We start from the raw sequence: 21,327 nt of genomic DNA on the forward strand, positions 1-21,327 counted from the left end.
CGAATCACTGACAGTGATTTCTAACCACAACATGTGGACCAAAATCTAATTGGGCTATTCCTTCTTGGTTCTAAAAGAAAAACTTTAGGGAGTGTATTGGTAATTAGCAGGGTTGGTGGAACCAGATAGCAATGGATTTATACATGTTCTGTTTTGAAGATGTTAGAAATTGGGAGTTATTTATTTAGAGACCAAAGATGGAAACATTTCCAGATCAAATTATAAAGATTATGGAAATTGTAGAATCACTAGGAAATAACCTAATCCATGCTCAGAAACATGTACTATAAGGTACAAGTTATTTCTGACTGGAAATCCATCTCCTCTTTAGACCATTCCAAAAGTCCTAAACATGGGTGATTCTGACCTTTTTTTAATAGTTTATAAAACCTAAAGGCACAGTATGTACTAAGAGGATATACTTTTCTCACGTTTGTGTTTTTATTCTTACCAAAACTGGTCTCCAATGTTATCAATGTTAATTAAGAGAAAATTCCATAGTATTTCCTTGCCACTGTGGTTACAATATTGGGTAACTTTGTCAGCTGGGATGCATTTTTTGGTTGAAATGTTTGTGGTCAGCAGCTGAGACCATGAGGCCCACCCCACTCATTTTTTTCTTACGTCTTTATTATCCAACAGGACAAGTTGTGGCTGATTTTAATTGTAGAAGAACTGAAAAGAGAAAAAAAATGTCTAGCATTACAGAAGATAAATCAGTCTTCTGCAATTCATTCTACCCTCCTGAAAAAAGATGTCTTCCAGAAATTTTATGATTTTAAAAACAAACAGAACATGACTACTCCTCTCTATATCTTTTTAGGCTACCTTGTTATTCTCAGCCTAACTAGACATTGTGAATAAGGATAAAAACAGATAAATAGTGTTAAAAGGCAAACCGTTATGAATCCGAATAAACGCACACAAATACTCGTTCACACGCGTACACTTCGGCCTCCCCGTCTCTTGCATCGTCTGCAGGGGTGATCTGAGATTCTCTGATTTGGAAGAGAATCTGACGCTGTTTTTAGAAGACGAGTGTCTCCAAGCAGAGGTCTGGCGACAGTTTGTTGTTCTCTTCTTGTGTTGTTTAAAAGCAGGACACAATAAAGGCTGTTAGGCAACACTTCAGTCCAGTGAAAAAGAAAGTGTTATTGGGAAAAGAAGAAAACAAAGTAGAATCCAGTATTCAAATCTAAGAAAAAATGCTGAGAAGGGAGAGCAGCTCTCCCAGTTGTTTCTTCTCAGAAGCTTGGTTGAACCGAAAGCCCACTGTTATGAGACTTGTCAGGCTATTGCAGAATGTGGGCTACCATAGAACCAGTAGTCCCTCAAAGTAGTTCCAACATCCTATACCCCCACCCAAACCATAATCTCCTGTTTTTGGAACTTTAGCACCTCTTGACATATCTTCCTGTAAAAGTCCAGACAGAAACAGCAGAAACCAGCACAGTTCCTGGAGCATCCCTCCACCCTTTCAGGTGAGGGGCAAATAAGTCTTAGGGGGGCACGTAGGGGGGTGGAGATCTGTAGGGAGTCATGTTCTTTGGACGAGAGCCCTTGCCCTCCATGGGAGTGGTGAAGGGAGGAGGTGGTTGGTAGGGAGGGGCATTTGGATCCTCATCTCGCAGAGCTGTGTACTCCCCTAGCAACTCTTGATTGAGGGGAGTCGTTTCTGGACTAGCCATGTTGGGATATTCAGGGGGAGGAAGAGGGGGCTTTTCTTCCTGGAGAATCAGGGGCATACTGGAGGATGGGGGAGGCTTGGAGTCATCAAGCTCATCTGCAAAAATGATAGGCACTCCCTTCTTGATGAAGGTGGCTTGATCCTCAATGGTGAGCTTGCCCCGCCGCTTCTTCCTGTAGCAGATCATCGCAATGATTCCTGCAATGAGTAGGATGGCTGCAACTACCACAGCAGGAATTACTGTGTGAAGATAGACATCATCAGTGCTGTCCCGGCTTGATCCAAGACCTGGAGTAACTGCAGAAGGTTCTGGGATATCAATCTCTGCTGGTGGGATGAAGGAGTATGTTCGGCAGCTTGCTTTGCCCCTCACCTCAACCTTAATTGGACTGAATTCAGGCCCCATGTAGTTCTTAAACTTCTGTGAGGGTTTCCCACTTGCATCTCCAAGGGTCCTGCTCATGTCTCTGAGTATTTCCTTTGGGCATGGGTGCTGGGGGAGGCTGGTGTTTGTCCATTCAACCACAATTGACCCCTTGCTGATATTCCTTAAACTCACCGTGCTGCTGTTGCGGTCTCCCAGTACATATGCCAGCTTCTTAACCAGAAGAATCTTCTTGTGGATGTTGTTAGTAATCATACGTGGCTCTCCCTCGAAGCGGGCAGTAAATATGACTGGTGTTTTGTCGTTGAGAGGCCAGCGTTTTACTCTGACTTCAAAGGCGTCAATGGCTTTGAGGCCACCCTTGTCTTCTGCCTGCATATAGTACTCATGTTTCCCAATGTGCTGAACATCAGGAAGGCCATACAGCAGCTGGCTGGTGGTATTGAACTGGATCCAGGATTCGTCTCCAACCACATCCTTGTGGTTCTCTCTCAGGGTCAGACGCAGCTTGTCTGTTGTACCATCCTCTTTATCAAAGAATGTATCAGAGGGAATTTTAACCTCGAAATAGGTGCCCACTAGTGCATTAACCTGATCTATGGGATTCCTCAGTACTGGCTTTTCATTGAATGGATCATGTATGACATCAGGTGATGGTGTACTTGTGGCGGGGGTAGTGGACTTGGGGGTCATTGGAGTGGTTTTGGGCCTTCTAGGTGGTTTCCTGGTGGTCTTTTTTGGTGGAGTGGGTAATGTGGGAGTGGCTTCTACATAGTTTGGCCTGGTCATGGTTGGCTGAATGGAAACCGTGCTGGTGGTCTCAACTACCCTTGTTGGTTGAGGTGGCCCCAAGGTTGGGGTGTGAGCAATAGGGTCACGAATTTTATTGGTGGGCTTTCCAGGAAGGGGTACAGGGCCTCGTACAGGGGGAGCAGAACTTTCTGTAGGTGAAGCAATAGAAGGAGAAGAGAGGGTTGGGACAATCCTCACTGGAGGTTCCACTGCTGTTGTCGGAGGAAGCACAGCAAGAATAGGCGTGGGAGTGATGTTCAGCTGCCTTCTCACGCGCTTTGGGACATGTGGCTTCTTGTTAGCAATATGCCATCCAACCACAGGGTATCCCAACCTGGCAGACATTGTCCCTTCTTTAGCTGGATCCTGGACACTGTTTATATTTGGAACAGTGGTCTGGTCCAATGAGCAGCCAAGTTTCCATGAAAGAAGCGCCCCGTTCTCAACAACCTGTGAAAAGAAACACCATTAATGAAGATATGAAGTCATGTTTTAATGTTCATTCAAAGTTAAGTAGAGGAAATCAAATGTTGAACAAGATGTAGTTGTAGGGCGCAGGAACCTTTTATAGCTGAAAAAGCTGAATGACTGACTTGGGGCATCTAATTTTACTCTCAATTGATCTACTAGTTAAACACGTCAGCCCGAAAATCAACAAAAGTAAAAAAAAAAAATGGGAATGTTACAGTGGCTAAAGATCAGAAAATGTCAAGTTTTGGCTTTGATTATAATCCCAGCAACAAACTGGTACCAGTTTCCAAAACTAAAGAGACAAGAATGTGTCTTCAGTCAGAATTTGATGCACAGGCTGGTGCCCAAAATGTAGAAGAATATAGTCAGAATTTAGTAAAAATTAGAAGAAATTACAATCTACAGCTTGTGAGACAAATGTCAATTGGTAGGTTTACGAAAGTATTGGGACATACAATGATGTAAAAGTAAATCTTCATCCACTGACCTTTTTTGCGTTGCCCGGTCCTGCCATAAATGCAGACATGTCAAACAGTCTGTTATTAACCACAGGGAGCATCTTCATGTGCTGGAGCTCCACTCCTGAGAAGCTCCTCATGTTTTCAAGGAGCTCCACCCTCTGCTCGGAGTTCATCTTTGTTAAATCTGCATCCAGAATCACCGTTAGGATGGTGACTGGCTCCTCATTGCCACAGGTGAACGGCTGGATGTGATCTTCCACGGCTGCCTGGTTGGACAGCAGCTGAGATGAGTCTGAATCAAAGTGGTCTTCAGGGTGAACCTCGATGGAAAACACCTCTGATGAGGAGGAGGTGGAGGAAGAGGAGGGCTTTGTGTGGTTGGAAATAGTAAGAGAGATGTAGTGAACTCCTTTATCCTCATCCAGAGGGAGCCCCCGCAAGATTCTACTGTCGACATCCCAGTGGAGCCAGGACGGCAGGGAATCCTTTCCCATTTCCGTCACCTGGAGGAAAAAAAGATGGAGGGAATTAACAGATGTTCCAAGATACAAAAGCTTTTACATACAAAGTATTTGGTGTTTTTGATCAGGAATAATTATTAAAATAAGTGTTTTTCGTTTTGGCAACACTGCAGAAAATGTCTAGGATGAGTTTTACCCAGAGTTTAATGATTTCCAAATGTTCACCTGCTGCATTTCTCAGTCAGTCTTCTCTAAAGAAAACTTTTGTGAACTCCGGAGAGACTCCACGAACCATCAATCAGTTGCAAATCTGTATCTGTTTTGGATACCTGCTGTAACTAAACAATAATTTTAGTCACTCACAACTCCCTCACCCCCACCTTTTTCGCCAAAAATGAAAATAAGTTGGCCAATTATGAGATGGGTAGGTGGCTGATGGGGAGAAATAGATCACTGGGGAGTGACAATGCAACCGTAAAAATAAATTCAAAACAAGAGTCTGAATCCCCACCCCTTCAACAAATTAATTCTGTGGCTAATAAATCCTGGTTGATAAATTATGCAGGGACACTGTTCCCAGGATGCATCATTACTGCTCTAACCAGCTAAGAAGCAGCACGTACAAAGGAAAACAAAGAGGCAGGGTGAAAGGAGTGGTTCGAATCAGATGTTCTAAACTTTGATTGTCCTGGAGACAGTGGGTCTTCCGACCCAACAGCGCTCCAAATAATGCCATGCCTACTGTAGTAACGCTGTGCTGCTCTTCTTCAGAAATTCTCCAAAGGCTCAACACCTCTCTGGGTGGGTAAAGGTGACAAAGCTTTGATTTAATAAAACTGTAGGATAGGGAACAGAGTAATTGAGAAGATTTTATCATGGCAACAACAGATGTGACAAAACAAGAACAACCATTCAACTCCAGCCACACACTGCAAAAAATGTAAATCTAAATGAGTCATTTTTTCTTAAATTAAGTGCATTTTATCCTGATTTGAGGAGGTAAATGAGACACTTTGCCAATGAAACAAGACAATTTACATTGGAAATAAGAAAAATCAATTGCATTGTCTCATTTCAAGTGCATATTATCTAATTGACTTATTTTAAGTGTAAAAATACTCATTCCATTGGCAATCTATCTTATTTACCTGCTCAAATTAAGGGTAAATACACTTGATTTAAGACATTTTTACTTAATTTCAGATTGTTTTTGCAGTGCAGAACCTGGTGACCCTGCATTTATAGCACTTCTCCATCTACCAAGGAGTCTAGATCCCATCAGGCGATTGAGCTAAAGCTAAGATTCACAGATGATTATCAAGGAGGCGCTACGGGGTGGCGATAAAGGAGGCCCTACCGGCTGACCATAAAGGAGGCCCTACCGGCTGACCATAAAGGAGGCCCTACCGGCTGACCATAAAGGAGGCCCTACCGGCTGACCATAAAGGAGGCCCTACCGGTTGCTGGATCATGGGCTACAGCGGCTGGCTTGGAGCTTTCACTACTCTGGTAGAGCAATGGCTTATAAAAGAAGGGTCTAACAAAGCCAAATAATGTAAAGATGAGCTGAAAGAGTCAAAGAAAAATAACTATTAATTGATGCATCTAGATTGAGACTTTTTTTCTGAATGCCTAATTAAACTTTAAAACTAGCCCATATTTATGGTAATGGACTGGTTTGGAGGACTGCAAAGGTGGAACACCTAAATAAGAGACTTAACACACAGTCACAATATGGATACACTCATCAGGAAATAAAGGCAGCATTTTTCTAGCAGAAAATAAGTGGAGATTTCTGATACAACAAACATGTATCCATTCAGAGGTGAAAAATAAACACCAAACCTTTCAGCTGGTATAAAATTAGGCAAACACTGAGCCATGTTCACCTACTGTGGATAATGGTCGAGGTCTGTGCCATATTCCCAAAGATTCATAGATTAACCCCGCTCTCCTACATTGGCCTGAAAATTCCTGCCAATGAGTTTTAGCTGCAGAGTAATTTAGATAATTTCTTAGAGTGACTGAGCGATTAAATGACTGAAATTCCTCTCTTTCTGAGAAGGTGTAGGGTTGAATTATATTTTTTTGTAACTCTGAGCTTTGGGTTTTTCTTTAAAATAAACAAACAAGAAAATAATTAAAATCTCAGAAGCCAAACAATGTTTCATAGCAAAGTAGCTTGATGTTCGACCCCAAAGGTTATCTTGTCCTCTCTTTTGCAGACTCCCAAACAGCAGAGTCAAGGATGGAGCCCGAGCAAGCTCAAAGAAGCGAGGAAAACCCTGCTTTCTGCAAGATTTATCAGGCACCAGGCAGAAACGGGACTAAACCGCTTTCTGCGAAGCTATTAAAGGTGGTGGCAAGGACAGCTAAGGACGGAAACAATCCGGAGAGAAGCAACAAGCTGAGGTAATTTATTCAGAGCAAAGTGATAACCTCTGAGAGCTGCAGTTTAATGCCTCGTTCAGGAACTTTACTGCAGGGAAATCACCTCAGAAACCACTCCAACGCCATGCTTTAAAGAGGAACACGTTTTCACCATAATAGATGTTAATGTTGAGTTTAAAGAATGAATGACAACCTGAGTGCTGCAGCGAGGCACATCTGTTTGGCCCCGACTTATAACACTTAATTAAAAGGAAACGAGTTCTAATCTCATCAGAGCTGGAGCTTCTTTCATCATTTCCTCTGACACATCAGCCGCAGTGCCACCATGACTATCAGCACTGTACGCTATGCTGACAGCCACCGCCGTGCAACAAAATCTGCTCAAAATGCATTGTAGTCTCTAGAAGGGACAGGCGTGAAACACAGTGAGACATTATCATGCCTCACTGGCATGAGGCTGATTTTACCCTGCATGGCTGTTCTCCCTCTCGCTGCCTTCACAGCGGCTTTGTCGGGTCTTCTGCGGCAACACTTGGCTGATGGGTGCCGATTAGGGTTCAATTGGAAAGCTCATCATTACAATATATGTGGATATACAGTAGAGTGGATACTGTACTTGAGGCTTTGATGTGTCATTTATGCTACAATGTACTTCCCTGTGTGTCAGGGCCAACATTGTTTAATATTTAATGCTGGATTATCTGTTTTTAGCTAGCAATGCACCTGTCTGTGAGCCAACAACGGAAATTAACAGTATGACTGATTTGCTCGCACTGCATATAGATTTAGTAAATTCTTTAAAATAATAATTCTATTCACTTAATCCATATAAACTGAAAACTCACTCTTTAATCGGTCTGGAACTGGTTCAACTAACATCTTGTGTGATACACTTTGATAGACACAATTGCAGTTGTGCATGATATCGTTCTTTGTCAATTATATAATTGTTTAGTAATATATGGAGCATCTCAAGACCTCAACAAGATAACGGGAAGATTGTGCAGCTCTGGTTAACCTTTTATGTTGTAAGGACATCTTCATTCAAGGTGAAGGGATCCACGAAGAGGACCTGCTCTCGTAACTGAGAAAAATGCACTTTGTATTTAAGTTTTTTCCTGAAGTTTTCTGTTCAATACAACAGAAATCCTCATAGTAACTTTTCACAGCCTTTCACCTGACCTTGTTGGAGGTTGGATGGTGGCATGGACATCAACCAGGTCCCCTCTCCCAATTCCAGGAGCCAGGACATTCGAAAGTTTCCCTGATCCTCACACATGCAGTGACTCCTAGTTATTTTTGTTGCACCCGTCTCCCCACAGCAGCAGACTCAATGTTTGCCTTTGCAGGCAAACATTGGCTGTTTGGATCTGTGCAGCGCAGCTGGAACCAGTGCTGACCAGCTTCTCTTGGCTTCTGACCTGCTGCCAGTTTAACAGGAGAGCTCAGAGTGTGCTGCAGGCTTGGAGTCTGATTTACTGCCTTAAGCACTCTTCATCATATAACAGTGTAATACAGCTGCATCTGGGTGTATTTGTAAATGTTTAAAATAACACTTGTGCAGATGGTTATTTAAAGACATCATAGCTCTGATCCACAGTCATAATGTCTTCCTCATGTACCGTAGCTCCCAAAATAGAACCATTAATAGTAAAGGTCCATTTTTCCTGGAATCTATTTCAGCTCTGGGAATCATCTTTCCCATCCGGCTTTATAACATAAACCAAAGCCTCGTAGCTGAGGCTGCACCCCTTTTTTCAGTTTGGACCAAAACTGAAGGGTAAGCAAGCTCTGGTTCTGTGTCCTGTTTTCCCTTAGGCTCAGGATCCAGCAAACCTTAAGAATCACTTCAATGGTTTTATTTTTGCCATGTAATTGAAGCTCAGGGTATTGAGTATTTGCTAGGCTGCAGGGGGAATTTCTGTGTGACCAGAAGTATTCCCCAGGTTCTGTATTTGAATTTCAGCCACAGCATCATTGGCCCGGTTTAGACCTTTCCTTTTCTCTCGGAGTAACCCTGTTTTCTCCTGCTAACCTGCTGTTTCTGATCAAAGTTACAGGCTTTCCAGCATAACGCCTCATATCGCTGCCATTCCAGGACTCCCACAGTGGGAATAAGCCTGCTATGGATTGAAGCCATATTTTAAAAGTAAAAATAGGCAGAAATGGAGTTCTTGTAAACATCCACCTGGCTTCTGGCCACCTATTACCATCCACCCTCTTTTCTTCAACTTCTCCACCCATCTGTTCATCTATACCTCCCATTTCCTCACATTTTCCACTGGACTTTCCTCTTTATTGTCCAACTTTTCCTTTCCTCTCTCTTAATTCCCTCCCTTCACTCCATCCCTGTTTGGCTCCAGCAGCGACTCTTCATCCTCATCGTCCTTCCTCCTAAATATGAGGCTTATCTGCTGAGCCGGCCCTGCTAACAATGGTCTCCTTTCTTCATGCTTTCCTCCCGCTCTTCCAACAATGAGCCGCTTTCTTCCTCCGCCAGCAGACTCAACGCCTCCTCGTAATATCTCTTCAGGAGATATCGTTCTCATTTTCTTCCTCATTCTTCGTGCTTCACTTCTCCCTTTCTTCTCTCAGTCCAGCCGTCTGTGCACGTCAGTCTGTCTGCTTCCCTTTGAGCTCCCTCTTCTCGACACAGCTGTGTAGTTACACGTCACATTTCCTGGAATAATCCAGGTGTCGGTCTGTGTGTGGAGCTGCAGGTTCTCTACTAGAGGCAATGTCAAGACACAAATGAACCCAACAGTCCTGCTTTGGGACTTTGGGAGGGAGTTTGAGAGCCTGGAGAGCAGCAATGCCTGCCCAGAGAGAAGATGGAAACTTCCTATAGAAACATCCCAAGCTGCGATTAAAACCCTTGAGTATTTTTGACAAATGGCAATGCAGCAAACCCAAGATGAATATTAAAAAACTAGAGACTTTATGAATAAAGAAAAAAAAACATTGATTTCATTCACTCAGGGGGAAACTGCCCCCACCATGTACTGTTACTAGACACATCTTTGAAAATTAAACCTCAGTTCATAAATCGCACCAAAACAGAACCTATCTGACATAATGAAGTAGGCTAAAATATCAGACAAATCCACCTGGAAAGGGCTAAAAGTCAATTTCTGATGGTTTGGGTTGTTTGTTTTTTTTAGATTTTTCTTTGCACTAAGCAAAACCTTGAAGATATTTCACTCCAGGTTTTCAAAAGCTTGCTAGTCCAGAGTCAATTACTGCAGGACTTAACGGTAACCTTTATGTGGAAAAACTTCTGGCTTCTCTTTGCATGCATGGATGTTTAAGCTAGCTGGAGCTCTCTCAACATTTCTGTGTGACAAGAAACCCACTGCAAGCACTGCACCACCATCTAAAGGGCTGGAGTTAGAAATTTACTATATAACTCTTGTTAAATACAGTGCGATTGTAAAATTGTACCTCTGCAATTTGAAAATTGTATTATGTTAAATTGCGATTATATCCCAAATTTAATTAATTGCTCATCCCCATTGTGTGACACCAGAGAGAGAACTACAGTACTGGACTACTGAGAACTACTGGAGAATGTTGGTGAACCTTCCCAGGCCAGTCTACTAAAATTACTCCAAATCATCCAGAAAAACAAAAACATTAATTTCTTACGGGCAGAAAGAAACACAAAGTGACTTTGCTAAAATGACATGCAGACTAGTTCATGAACCATTGAGAGAAGAACCTTCTGGGTCATAACGGCTCTGTGTCTACAGTGTTATCTGTAAAAGATTATATGGATTCAGGAGAACCTTCAGGTTGGCTTAAGACAGAAGAAAAAAAATAAAAATCAGAGGTAAAATCAACTGCCAGTGAATGATAATCAAGGCGTCTCTCTTTGCATGCAGGGCTCTGATTGGTTAGAAGCATGTAAGTCATCCAGCAGAGGGAGACATCCAGGCTAGAAGTAGTAAGACCTACAACTGGACAGAGAAACTGGAGATTAAACTGAAATTAAATCTAACAATATGTTTCACAGAAGTCAGAAATATCACCCTAGATAAAACTGAACATTGTGGGTAAAAAAAAACAAAAACAAAAAAAAAACTCAGTTTTTTTTTTTGTTTGTTTATATGGCACTAGTGGCTTGTGTTATTGACAGTAGGCTGAAAGGAAAGGAGGTATAAGAGAGGGGGAGAGAAATGCAGCAAAGGACCACAGGTCGGATTCCAACCCCGGGTCGGCCGTGTCAAGGACTAAGGCCTTCTTCCATGGGTACGTTAAAAAACCTTACTTTCAGTGACCCATTTAAACTTTGAGTGGTTCTGATATAACCCATTACTGAGATTGTGAAAAGTTTCTCTCCATCCGTAGAGAAATCTGCCCGTTCCCGGTCCAGCTGCTCGTATTGATTTACTTGTTATGAACATTCCTCCAACACAGAGGGAAGAGCATAAAAATCATAAAAATCTTTAATCTGCTCAACTGCTTGTATTCCGATATCTTTAAACCCTAAAACTTAAATGAGGTTCTGTGTGAGCAGAGATCAAACACCATGTTTTCTGAAGATAAAACGCTGATTAATAAGGACATCAATTAAGATCGTAAAGATTCAGCTTTGGGTCAAATCAGAAAATCGTTAAATCCATTGTAATACAAAGAGAGAAAAAATGAACTAAATTTAACTTGTGTATTCCCAAATTCACTCCCCATTATTTCTGCTGCCATAAGAAACACTCAAACTCCCAGATCCTCCATCTTCTCCCTCAGTGCTGGCTTACAGGCTGGGTGTGTTTTCAGCAGACCCCTCGGCTGTTGCCATGTGAATAAAACATTGGCTATCTTTATCCAGCTAACGAGCTTTAACACCAACACACAGCATTAAACCTTAAACATACTGACGGGGGGTAATGTGGGACATGATGCTGAAGTGCTTAAGATGGGAGCTTGATGGCAGCCTGAGGGGAAGATGAAAGACGGTTATTTCTCTTCGGGATCAGTCTCACCCAGCTCCTCTCAGATGCCAGTCTGAGCACAGCTGCTTTATTCCACTTTCATATTTTATATATAACCAAAAAGCTCCTCCTCAGACTCACTAGACTTTAGAATGTATGATAAAAGCTCAGAGGTAGGAATTGTTTGAACAAGTCTGGCACAGTGGTGGTAGGCTGATGCTGTGGGCTCATTTTGCAGCCACAGGACCTGGACACTTTGCTAGCACTGACTTGACCATTGATTTCTCAGTTTCACTAACATTTCCAGAGTCCAATATGAGGCCATTTCAGCACATCTGGACTTTCCAAACTGGGTTAATAGAACCAAAAATACTACCAAGCCTAAGTCAAGACCATATCCCGACTGAAACTCTGTGTTGTGGCTTCAGAAAGCTGAGCAGAGACATCAGCATCCTGACGCAGAGTGAAGACAGAAATTATTCAGTCCATTTGGTTGGATTTGATTCTGATTGATTGGATTACACTCTGTTGGCGGGTGAATCGCTGAACGCTGCTGATCCGTTTGAGCACAACATTTGTCCTACAATCAGTGTCCAACTTCTATAAATACTCTTCTGTACCTTTTAAGCACCAAACATGGCTCTCTGGGCTCCCTGTGGCTGTAGAACCGATGACAGCAGCTCTCTGGCCCGCAGCACCACCTCCCCTTTGGATTAGAACCAAACATGCAGGACGATCCCATTAAAAGCTGAGACTCCAGAGGGACACACCAAGCCAGCACCAGAAGTTGTGACTCCATGGCAGTGATCAGGACCAAAGATTGTTGCTTCCATCATCAGAGAAATAGAGCTCTGCAATGCAACCATGAAGGCATCAGGGACCAGTAACAGAACCGTGAATGGTTTCCAGTCAGTGGATTCAACATGTTCAGCTAAATCATGAATGAATCGGTGGAACAATAAAATGGTGAACACATGAATCCACAAAGCTTTTCCCGGTGTACATTTAATTACATAGCAACATGGCCACCGCTGCTGTTGTGCCAGTAACCTCATCGCAGCGCTCAGCTCGGCTGACTCATATGTTCTGCTGGGTTTTTATCTCTGGGCTGCCTCCTCCCTCCTCCTGCTCCCTTTATACCAGTTTTCCACTCCTGTCCTGCCAGCTACCGGCTCCCGCGCCTCTCTGGAAAAACATGGCAGTTTAAAATGCAGAGCAGCGGAGAGACTGAAGAGGAGACCTGATAATTAAAGAGGACAGCTCAGAGAGTCGAACCGAAGGCTCTGAAAGGAGGAAAGAATAGAGGGAATATGGATTTTTTCGTCCCTCAAAACTGAGAATGTTTAATGTTTCTAATAAATCAAACTATTAGTGTTGAAGGGAGAAAACACTGGAGATGAAATATGGAAAAGGAACAGCAGAAGACAAATGAACTGACCAGATGCTGAAAGCAAACTAAGCACCTGAGGAACCAGGTGGAGAACCGCTGGTCTAGAAGGTATGAGCCGCTTTTTGGTGTCAAGGCGTAACATGGATTAAAAATGTTCTTAGTCTTACTTTTAAACACAAACTATTCCTGAACAGTTCAGTTAAATGACAGGTCCAGTTGGGGCTGCCCCCTCCCCACCCGTTTCTAACAGTGGTCATTCAGCTGAAGCACTCAAACAGGTTTTTCCTTTTTTTTACAGTATTAATAGTCCAGAGGGATCATGAAGGTAATGAAATAAGGTATAAAGCTGCAAGGTTTAAAATAAACCAAATGTCCAGAGAAGTTTTTATCCAAGCCTTATTAAGGATCTTAGAAGCAGAATATTTGTTTTGTTTTTAAAATTTTAGTTTGGGTTTTATCTGAGTTTTGGCAAACAGTGGTGTAAGAAATTCAGGCCATTGCCAAATCTATAAAACATCCATATAATAAAAAAACACCAATATGAAAGTAGATATCCCCCTAAATTAAATGAACTAACTGTCTTCGTTTTTGTCCGTGGTGTGTCTCATTACAGTGATTTTTACTATCAAAATGTGACTTTTTTGTTTTTACTGTTTGAAAGAGTTATTCTACCGGTATGTTTAAGCATAACACTTCACCACTAGGGGCGCTAGACCTGTAACTTCCAGGTTTAGGTGTTTTAGCAGACCACTCCTTAGAGAACTCCTGGAGTTACAAGTAAAGACCACATATCTCCCTCTAGATTAAATCCTACATCAGGGCGTTTTTGAAGAGTGCAGCCGGGATGGTGCATCGATGCGCATCAAGTGATGAATATTGACCTGAAAAATCAATTTCTATATCTCAAATTTAGCTAATACTCTAGTAAAAAGTTGACAGTGTTGCTTTTAATTATGGCCAGATTGTGGAAAGATTAGGTCATGAAACCAGTTTATTCAAGGTTGTACCACAGTCAGCTTTTCATGCAGCCCATAATAAACTATCCTAAACAGCTTCAGCATTAAGATATGAGCAGAGTTTTTGGCAGCTCCTTCACTCTAAGCAGAAACAAATTTGTTCAGCAGCAGAATCCTTTTACTATGTCTGAAAACAGTTTCAGATGAACCGCCGGCTTTAATCACATACAAATGAACAATCAGGTTCTGAGAACGAAGCTCTACAGTGACCGACTCAAAGTGGAGCTCTCCATTTCTGTGGTTCTATGCAAACACAATCAGAACGTCAAAGAATGAGCGCATAAAACTAAAAGGAGGCAAAGAATTAATGAGAGTGACTGCCAGTGAGCCCATCAGCCAATCAGCTAATTAAACTGGTAATGAGTCTGAAGAGCTCTCATCTCATCTGCTGGCCTGGAACGTTGCACTTCCAGCAGAGGACCATCCCACCAGCCCCCTGCAGCAGCACACAGACTGCATTTTCACAGACTTTATATCATTTCCCCCCCAAAAAAACGCAGCGGCTTGGAAAATATCGAAGGTAAGACTGTTCTTCATAGGCTCGTTGTACCGTAGGTGTTCCGTAAGAGAAACCTGAGCTCAGTCTGCAGGTAATTAATGGGAAAGCTCCATGCTTGGTAAACGGATAAACGCGGGGTGCATTCGCTGACACGGTCCAACCTGCTCAGCAGAGGGCGGACCTGCAGGCGGGCTGTCACGCAGCTCGGAGACTCTCAGACTGAGGCAGATTTTCATAAGAAAGGACAGCTAGTGTGAGAGCAACGGCGAGCTGAGAAATTGATTTGGCCTTTTGCTCTGAAACCTTCAGCACCGCCGACCTTCAAAAATAACAGAGGGAGGGGGGAGGGGGGAATTCACATGTGGTGGGAAGGAGATTCACAGGAAGGGCTGCAGATTTGTTATACAGGATGAGGAGGTGCAGCAGCAGCAGCAGCAGGAGGAAGGAAAAATATATAAATCTAGAACAAACTGCTCCCGGTTCTCTGCCACAAGATAGAGTCTAACCTGTAACCTTTCACTTAAAGAAAGGAGGGTTTCTTCCAAACACGGAGACCTCCCTGGGCCCCTGGAACGAATGATGAGTGGCAGGATAACAAAGCAAAAAGAAGAAAACTTTCAAACCTCCCTGCAGCTTCTGTCTGATGTAACGTTTGTGTGCTGCTGGGACAAACAGCTTTCCTCCTGTGTGTGTGTGGGTGTGTGTGCAGGGCTTCATTAGAGCCGTTAGAAATACGAGCTGCTGTTCACGCTGCTCATGGTGGTGGAAACATTGATATGATCTGATGTGATGTGACACAGGGAAAGAAAAGAAGGGGATGGGAGACATTGGGGAAGATGAAAGCAGCAATAAATGGTAGGAGGTTATGAAAGGGGAACAGATGAGCAGCAGGACAGAGGAGGTAACCAACACCAGGGGTTGAAACAATTAGATTGGGGTGGATGAAATGTGCTTCAGCTGCAGGAGACGGAGGACCTAATGTCTCCTCCTCAGAGCATCCATTAGAAAAATCGGCTATTGCAGAAAATGTGCTTCAATTAAATATGAGATTTTCCTCAGAACTATTGCAACTAGGCGTCTCCTGGAGGCAGGTACTGAAGCTGCTGTTATTTCTCAAATACATCAGTCAGACAAATGGTTTCCTTTTAGATGTATTATAAGTTCATGTGGAGTCACCAAGTTTTCTTAATCAAAGAAGCTTCATCTAGGGCTGAAACAATCTGATTAATCGTGATTAACAGTCAACTAATTTAGTAATCGATCAATCAGTAACTGCAGTATAGAGACTGTAAAACATGCTTTTAACTGACAGAGTGACCCACTTAGGGCAGTAATTATATCAAAATTGTAGCGTTGCACCAATTCCAATATCGGGCGGGGCTCCGATCCAGCACTAAAATGATGGCATCTGTATCGGCGAGTACCAGCAAATACCATTTTGAGAGCCAAAACTTTATTTAACTATTGTCACCCATTCCAGGTAGGCAATAAAAGGTTCTACTGGATTCACTTTGTATTAGTCTTTTTCCTGCTTCACAATGGTAGGCACTGCAGCAGCTTGAAAAAACCATGATGGCAATTATTTTACATCAAAGTAGTCTGCAGTTCTTCATATATACACACATCAAATTCAAACAGATGGTATCGGTATGGTATCACCGAATACTGCACAGTTGGGTATCATTATCGGGGCCAAAGAATGGTATCGTTACAACACTACAAAAATTGTAAAAAAAAAAATATATATATATAAAAATTTTGGATTTAGGAATGAGTAAATGTTTTCGTCTGCCAATATGCTCCATTAAGTGGTAAACTTTTACTTTCACCTGGTTTGATTTCATAAAAGATTTCTTCGTAAAAGATAATTTCTTTTGATTATTAATAGATTGACTGATTTGCTAAATAATCATTAGTTGCAGCCCTAGTTTTATCCAAAATAAGATGCAAACTGACTTCTTCTTCCAGATACTACCGGAGAGAACTGGATGATTCCTCCATCAGCAACGAATTAAAGATCAGTTCAAGAGTGGAGCAAAAGATAAACTAACGGATTGAGAACTCTTCTGTTTCCCTTTTTCCTCACTCAGTAATCCATCGTTCTACCTAGGGCTCCAACTAATGACTACTTCTATAGTTCACTAATCCATTATAATTTCTTGATCAGTCGACTAATCCCAAATGGTTTTCCATATCTCCCTCATCAAATTTTGGGATTAAAAATGACATTTCAATCCCTTGAATAAATATTTCAACTCCATTAGTTGACACGCCTGAAAAGGTCCCTCACTTGCCTCGCTAGCACAGTCTTTTATTAAACAACCTTACAAAAAAAAAAAAAAAAGCATGATTTGAATTTTAAAATAAAGGAATATGTTTAACATTTCAAATATTTTTTTAGCTTCCAAAAATCAAATAAACATACCGATTCAAACTAAAATATTAAAAAGAGACCATATCAGTGTGTTGTGATTATGCTCTTGTTCTGTCTTATGTTGAAACGGAGATATTGTGGTTTTTAAACCTTATTTCAATTAGACATAGTTCCAAAACATAATAAAAATGTAACCTATGAGGTTACACTTTTAATCCTCCATGAACAAAGCTGCGAGGTTTCTTTTCCAGAGGACCTCTGGGACGATCTGGCTAAAACGATCCGGCTCCAGTTGAGAATGAACAGCAGCACCCTCTTCTGGATGACAACCACACTACATCACTTAAAAACTGTCCATCTAAGCGGATGTTCTCGGTTAATCGCATAGAACACATTTTAATCAAACAATTATCAGAAAATAAATCTCAAAATGACTGAAATGTTCACACTAGGGTGGAAAACAAATGCTCTATGACACAAGTTTGCGTCAACTTTTATTTTTCGTAACTATCTAATGAAAAGCAGATCTTGCAGCCTCAGTATCTTCGCCCATGATCAAGAGATATTGATTAGATGGAAAGACGATTCTGGATACAAGCAGCGACTATAACCTTCCTCTGTGAAGTTGCTTCCTCAGAAACAAGCCATGAAGCGCATAGAGATGCTGCTCCTCAAAACTCAATGGACTATTGATTTAAACCAGAAGCTGGGCATCTCTACTGGACAGTGTCTTGGTTTACTCCACACAAGGCTGGAGAAGGTCATCGGCCAGAGAAGGATATCAGTGTCTCCCTTCGGCAGCTATTGATGGATGAGCAGATGACAATCTGTCCGTCTGCACAGCATTTCAATCTGAGGTGCCTAAAAGTCATCCAGCAGCAGGTGCAGCAGCCACTGCAAATAGCAGTGAGACCAATCAACAAGAACCAAAGAGCCCTTCAGCAGAGGTCTGAGCATCTAGACTGTTGAGCCCTGTGAGGAAAAACTTCCTGTTTAGTCCCTGATCCAGAGTTTAACATCCAAATTAAAAAAATTCTGATGTTTCACAGGCTCCAAATTTAGAATTACTTTGGAGGCTTGAAGTTACTGCAGAGGCCGCGCCCACCGTTACCTGGACGCCCTCTTAATCACAGATATGAGAGAGAAGAGAGACTTTTTAGGTTAACAGAGACTCCAGGGAGACGTACTGGCAGTGCTGTGGGGAAACTGAGAAGCTCAACTTCTCAGTTTGCAGAGTTTACTTTGTTTTTCATGCTTCTGAAAATCTATCAAGAGTTCATGGCTTCCTGATTGGAGTGTAAACCAAGTTAAACTTCATCCCGTCCAACTCAGGATGTTAAAAACATCAGCAAAACCTGTCACAGTTGTAGGTTAAGGGTTACAAGTGACTACGCAGTATTAAATACTTTCAACCAGAATTTCTTTAAAATTAAGGTTAACCAGTGTATGATACAAGGCAACTGATAAAGTCATTGTTTAATATTGAAATAATGATGCAAATTATTAATTAATGAATTCATCATAAGATCTACAAGTGACACTTTTAAAAAAAAAATAGTTTTTTCCTTGTATCAAGAAAATCTTTCGATGATATTATAGATCAAATGAAAAAACAAATATATATATATATATATATATATATATATGTTTTTGTTTTCTTTTGACTATATGCCAAGTTAAATAAAGCTAACAATTTTTACACATTTATTTTGTAAGCTGTGTTAGATAATGACTGAATTAACAAAAAAAAATAGAGTTTGTTAAAATTATTAATAATTATACAACAAACAGGGATATATTAGTTTATTAAATTAAAAAAGATTAATAAAATATGTGAATTCCATCCATTCTCCATCACTCTTATCCCAAGTGGGGTCGCGAGGGGTGCTGGTGCCCATCTCCAGCTGCCTACGGGCAAAAATATGTGAAATATTTGTGATTTTCATCAACAGACAGGGTATGACGCTTTGACATACTGTCAGTCTATAATGTTGTCTTGCTTCAGTGGTGGTTTTGTTCTGGTTTTAGTGTTGCCCAATAATCTGATGAGACTTTGTGCTGTTACTACAGTAGCACTATTGAACAGGTTATTGTGGCTACTTAAAGAACATTAAAACTTGACTACATGAGGTGCATTAATGAATGAAAGCCTCCTTGATTTACACTACTTGCTCATGTTGTATATTATAATACATTTTTTTGCATAATCCCCTCCACTTTTCCATCATCACATCCTCACCTTTCGAGCACAGCAGAGAAGTTATGCTGCTCCTCACGTAACACCACTAAATGGGTGGTATTTAGATGATAAAGTAAACAATTTGTTCAGTGTTTAAATTTACAAAAAGAACTAGGTAAGAGTAATTTCTGCACATTTTCATCATCTGAAACACTCAATAATTGTGGACCAGAGTGGATTCATGTTTGTACTCTATGGCAATACTTTTCTTGCGAGCAGTATGACAAGTTGCCCTCTGGTGGACGTCAGTAACACTACAACACTCAAAGAAATTCCTTTTATTGTTCATGTGTTTATGTTTATAGCAGATTCTTTTATCCAAAGCAACTTACAAAGTAGGTTGCATTAATGTGAAGGATCATACCTAAAGAACTACACTCATGCCCCCCAGCAGGGAATCGAAGTGGGTTCTACTGTGTGCAAGTCGGGTGACTTTGACATTGGGATGTTAGCAGTTAAGAGATGGAACAATCTTAATCTCACAAACCGTTAATCAACTATTAATCTGAATTCGACTATTTGTTTACATTCCTAATTTTGATGTAGAGTTTGGTTTGAAGTCTTAACCCAGAATCACCTAAAGTGGAAAACATGGAGCCTACTCACCTTTATGATATCTCCCAGGTAAGCATCCTCCATCTTGTTTGGCACCTTGATCTGGAAAACCCGGCCAACCACCGCTGAGGAGTCTGGGAAAGCCGTGGGAGTCGCCGTTTCCTGCCGTGCTGCTGCCATTTCCCCAACGTCCATCACCCGGAGGCTCTCCGCCACTTCCTGGAAGTCACGAAGCAGCGACGAGTGCATGGAGGCTTCCAGCTCACTCCCGCCTCCTCCCAACTCCTCACCCTCTCCACCAGCGTCCAACAACACCATTCCTCCCAGCATGTCAATCTCTACTTCTGCGCTGGCCGGTAGGGGAATCCAACTGATCGCAGTGAAAACCAAACCCAGTAGCCAGACTCTAGTCCTTGACGAAGTCCCGCTGAGGCCCCTGCTAGCTCTCAGCCAGCCCACACTCCGTTTACTGAACATTCTTGGCCTTTTGTTTGCTTGTCAGTGATGCAGAAACCAGCAAAAAGGAGGATGTTCAAGAAGGAGGGAAAGGTCTCGAGGGGGCATGCACCCCCAACAGATTGACCAAATCCTTCTTTTAAAACCTCTCCTCGCCTGGCGCCTTCTTCTGCCCCGCCTCCTCCACCCGCTTTAGTCCTCTAACTTTGCTCGTTTCTTGAGCGTCCCTCACAGCTCAGGGAGTCCCATTGGGCCGGACAACTTCGAGATCTGTTAGGAGACAAATGAATAGAAGAAAACAGGTGAGAAAAGGGAACATTCTACACACCATCAAAAGCCAACTCCTCAGTCTAATTCAAGCCACATAAAGCTCATTGTTGATTTGAAAAAAAAATCCTAATATCAGCGCTGAGGGAGTAATCTGATTAGCTCTGTTCTCAGCTCATCAATGGCTCCGCTTTGGGGCATAAAAGTGAAGGCAAAAGATGAAAGATGGAGAGATGAGGGAGGGGGAGGCGAAGGTGATTTCAGCAACAATGCCTAACCGGTCACAGCTTTCCGGGGGATTCCTAATGAATGCATGCCTTCTCCTTTGTGAGAGAGGTCAAACTGAGTGTGTGGAGGTGTGTGTTGCAGGCCTGAACTCAGACCCCCTCCCTACTGAATATGTATTGGAACAAAAGGCCTCAGGAATGAAGAGAAAGAAAGCAAAGAAAGGAAAGTGGGGGAAAAAAAAGGACGGATGGGAAATGAGGAAAGTCCCGCTGGGAATCCACTTTGTCCCGTCAGGGAAAGCAGAATCTCTGCAGGAGTCTCTGAGTGTCAACAACTCAGTCTCCCAGGTAGCTTCAGACCAATTGAATAAAGCTGCCACCAACTGCTGGACCGACCTTTGCTTTTAAACCCGCTGAAGCTGCAGCAGAACCATTTTCTATTAGTGAAAGATAAGATTTGCACTCACTCTGGTGAATTTTGTTTTTTTACACACTTCTTTAACCTGCCACCTAATTCCATCTTTCCTTCTCTCATTCTGCACGGCTTCTCTTGTTGCCTGACTTCTTCCTGTCATCCCTCCAGAGGCTTCAGATCCGCCCTCAGTCAGATCCATGAAGCCTTCAAGGCAGTTTTATTTTCCTCCTGGCACCCATTCACCCATCAGAAGCACAGGTCTACCATTCACCGCGTGACAAAAGGTTTGATGATGGTGAGGGAGTGTCACTAT

At 42.1% G+C, this 21,327-nt stretch overlaps 1 protein-coding gene across 1 annotated transcript in view; it reads right to left on the minus strand.

Moving 5' to 3' along the window:
- Positions 1-365: 365 nt before the first annotated feature.
- Positions 366-21,327, minus strand: part of LOC107102255 (dystroglycan-like) — a 42,076-nt gene continuing 21,114 nt past the window's right edge. Inside the window, exons 2-4 of the mRNA XM_015401474.1 lie at positions 19,701-20,375; positions 3,823-4,299; positions 366-3,314 (exon numbers count right to left, since the gene is read on the minus strand). Of these exons, the coding sequence (XP_015256960.1) occupies positions 1,500-3,314; positions 3,823-4,299; positions 19,701-20,126 (2,718 nt within the window). The 5' untranslated portion in view covers positions 20,127-20,375 and the 3' untranslated portion in view covers positions 366-1,499. The remainder of the gene's footprint in view (positions 3,315-3,822; positions 4,300-19,700; positions 20,376-21,327) is intronic.

This window comes from Cyprinodon variegatus, unplaced genomic scaffold, assembly GCF_000732505.1.
Source record: "Cyprinodon variegatus isolate N-32 unplaced genomic scaffold, C_variegatus-1.0 Scaffold1224, whole genome shotgun sequence".
Taxonomy (NCBI): Eukaryota; Metazoa; Chordata; class Actinopteri; order Cyprinodontiformes; family Cyprinodontidae; genus Cyprinodon; species Cyprinodon variegatus.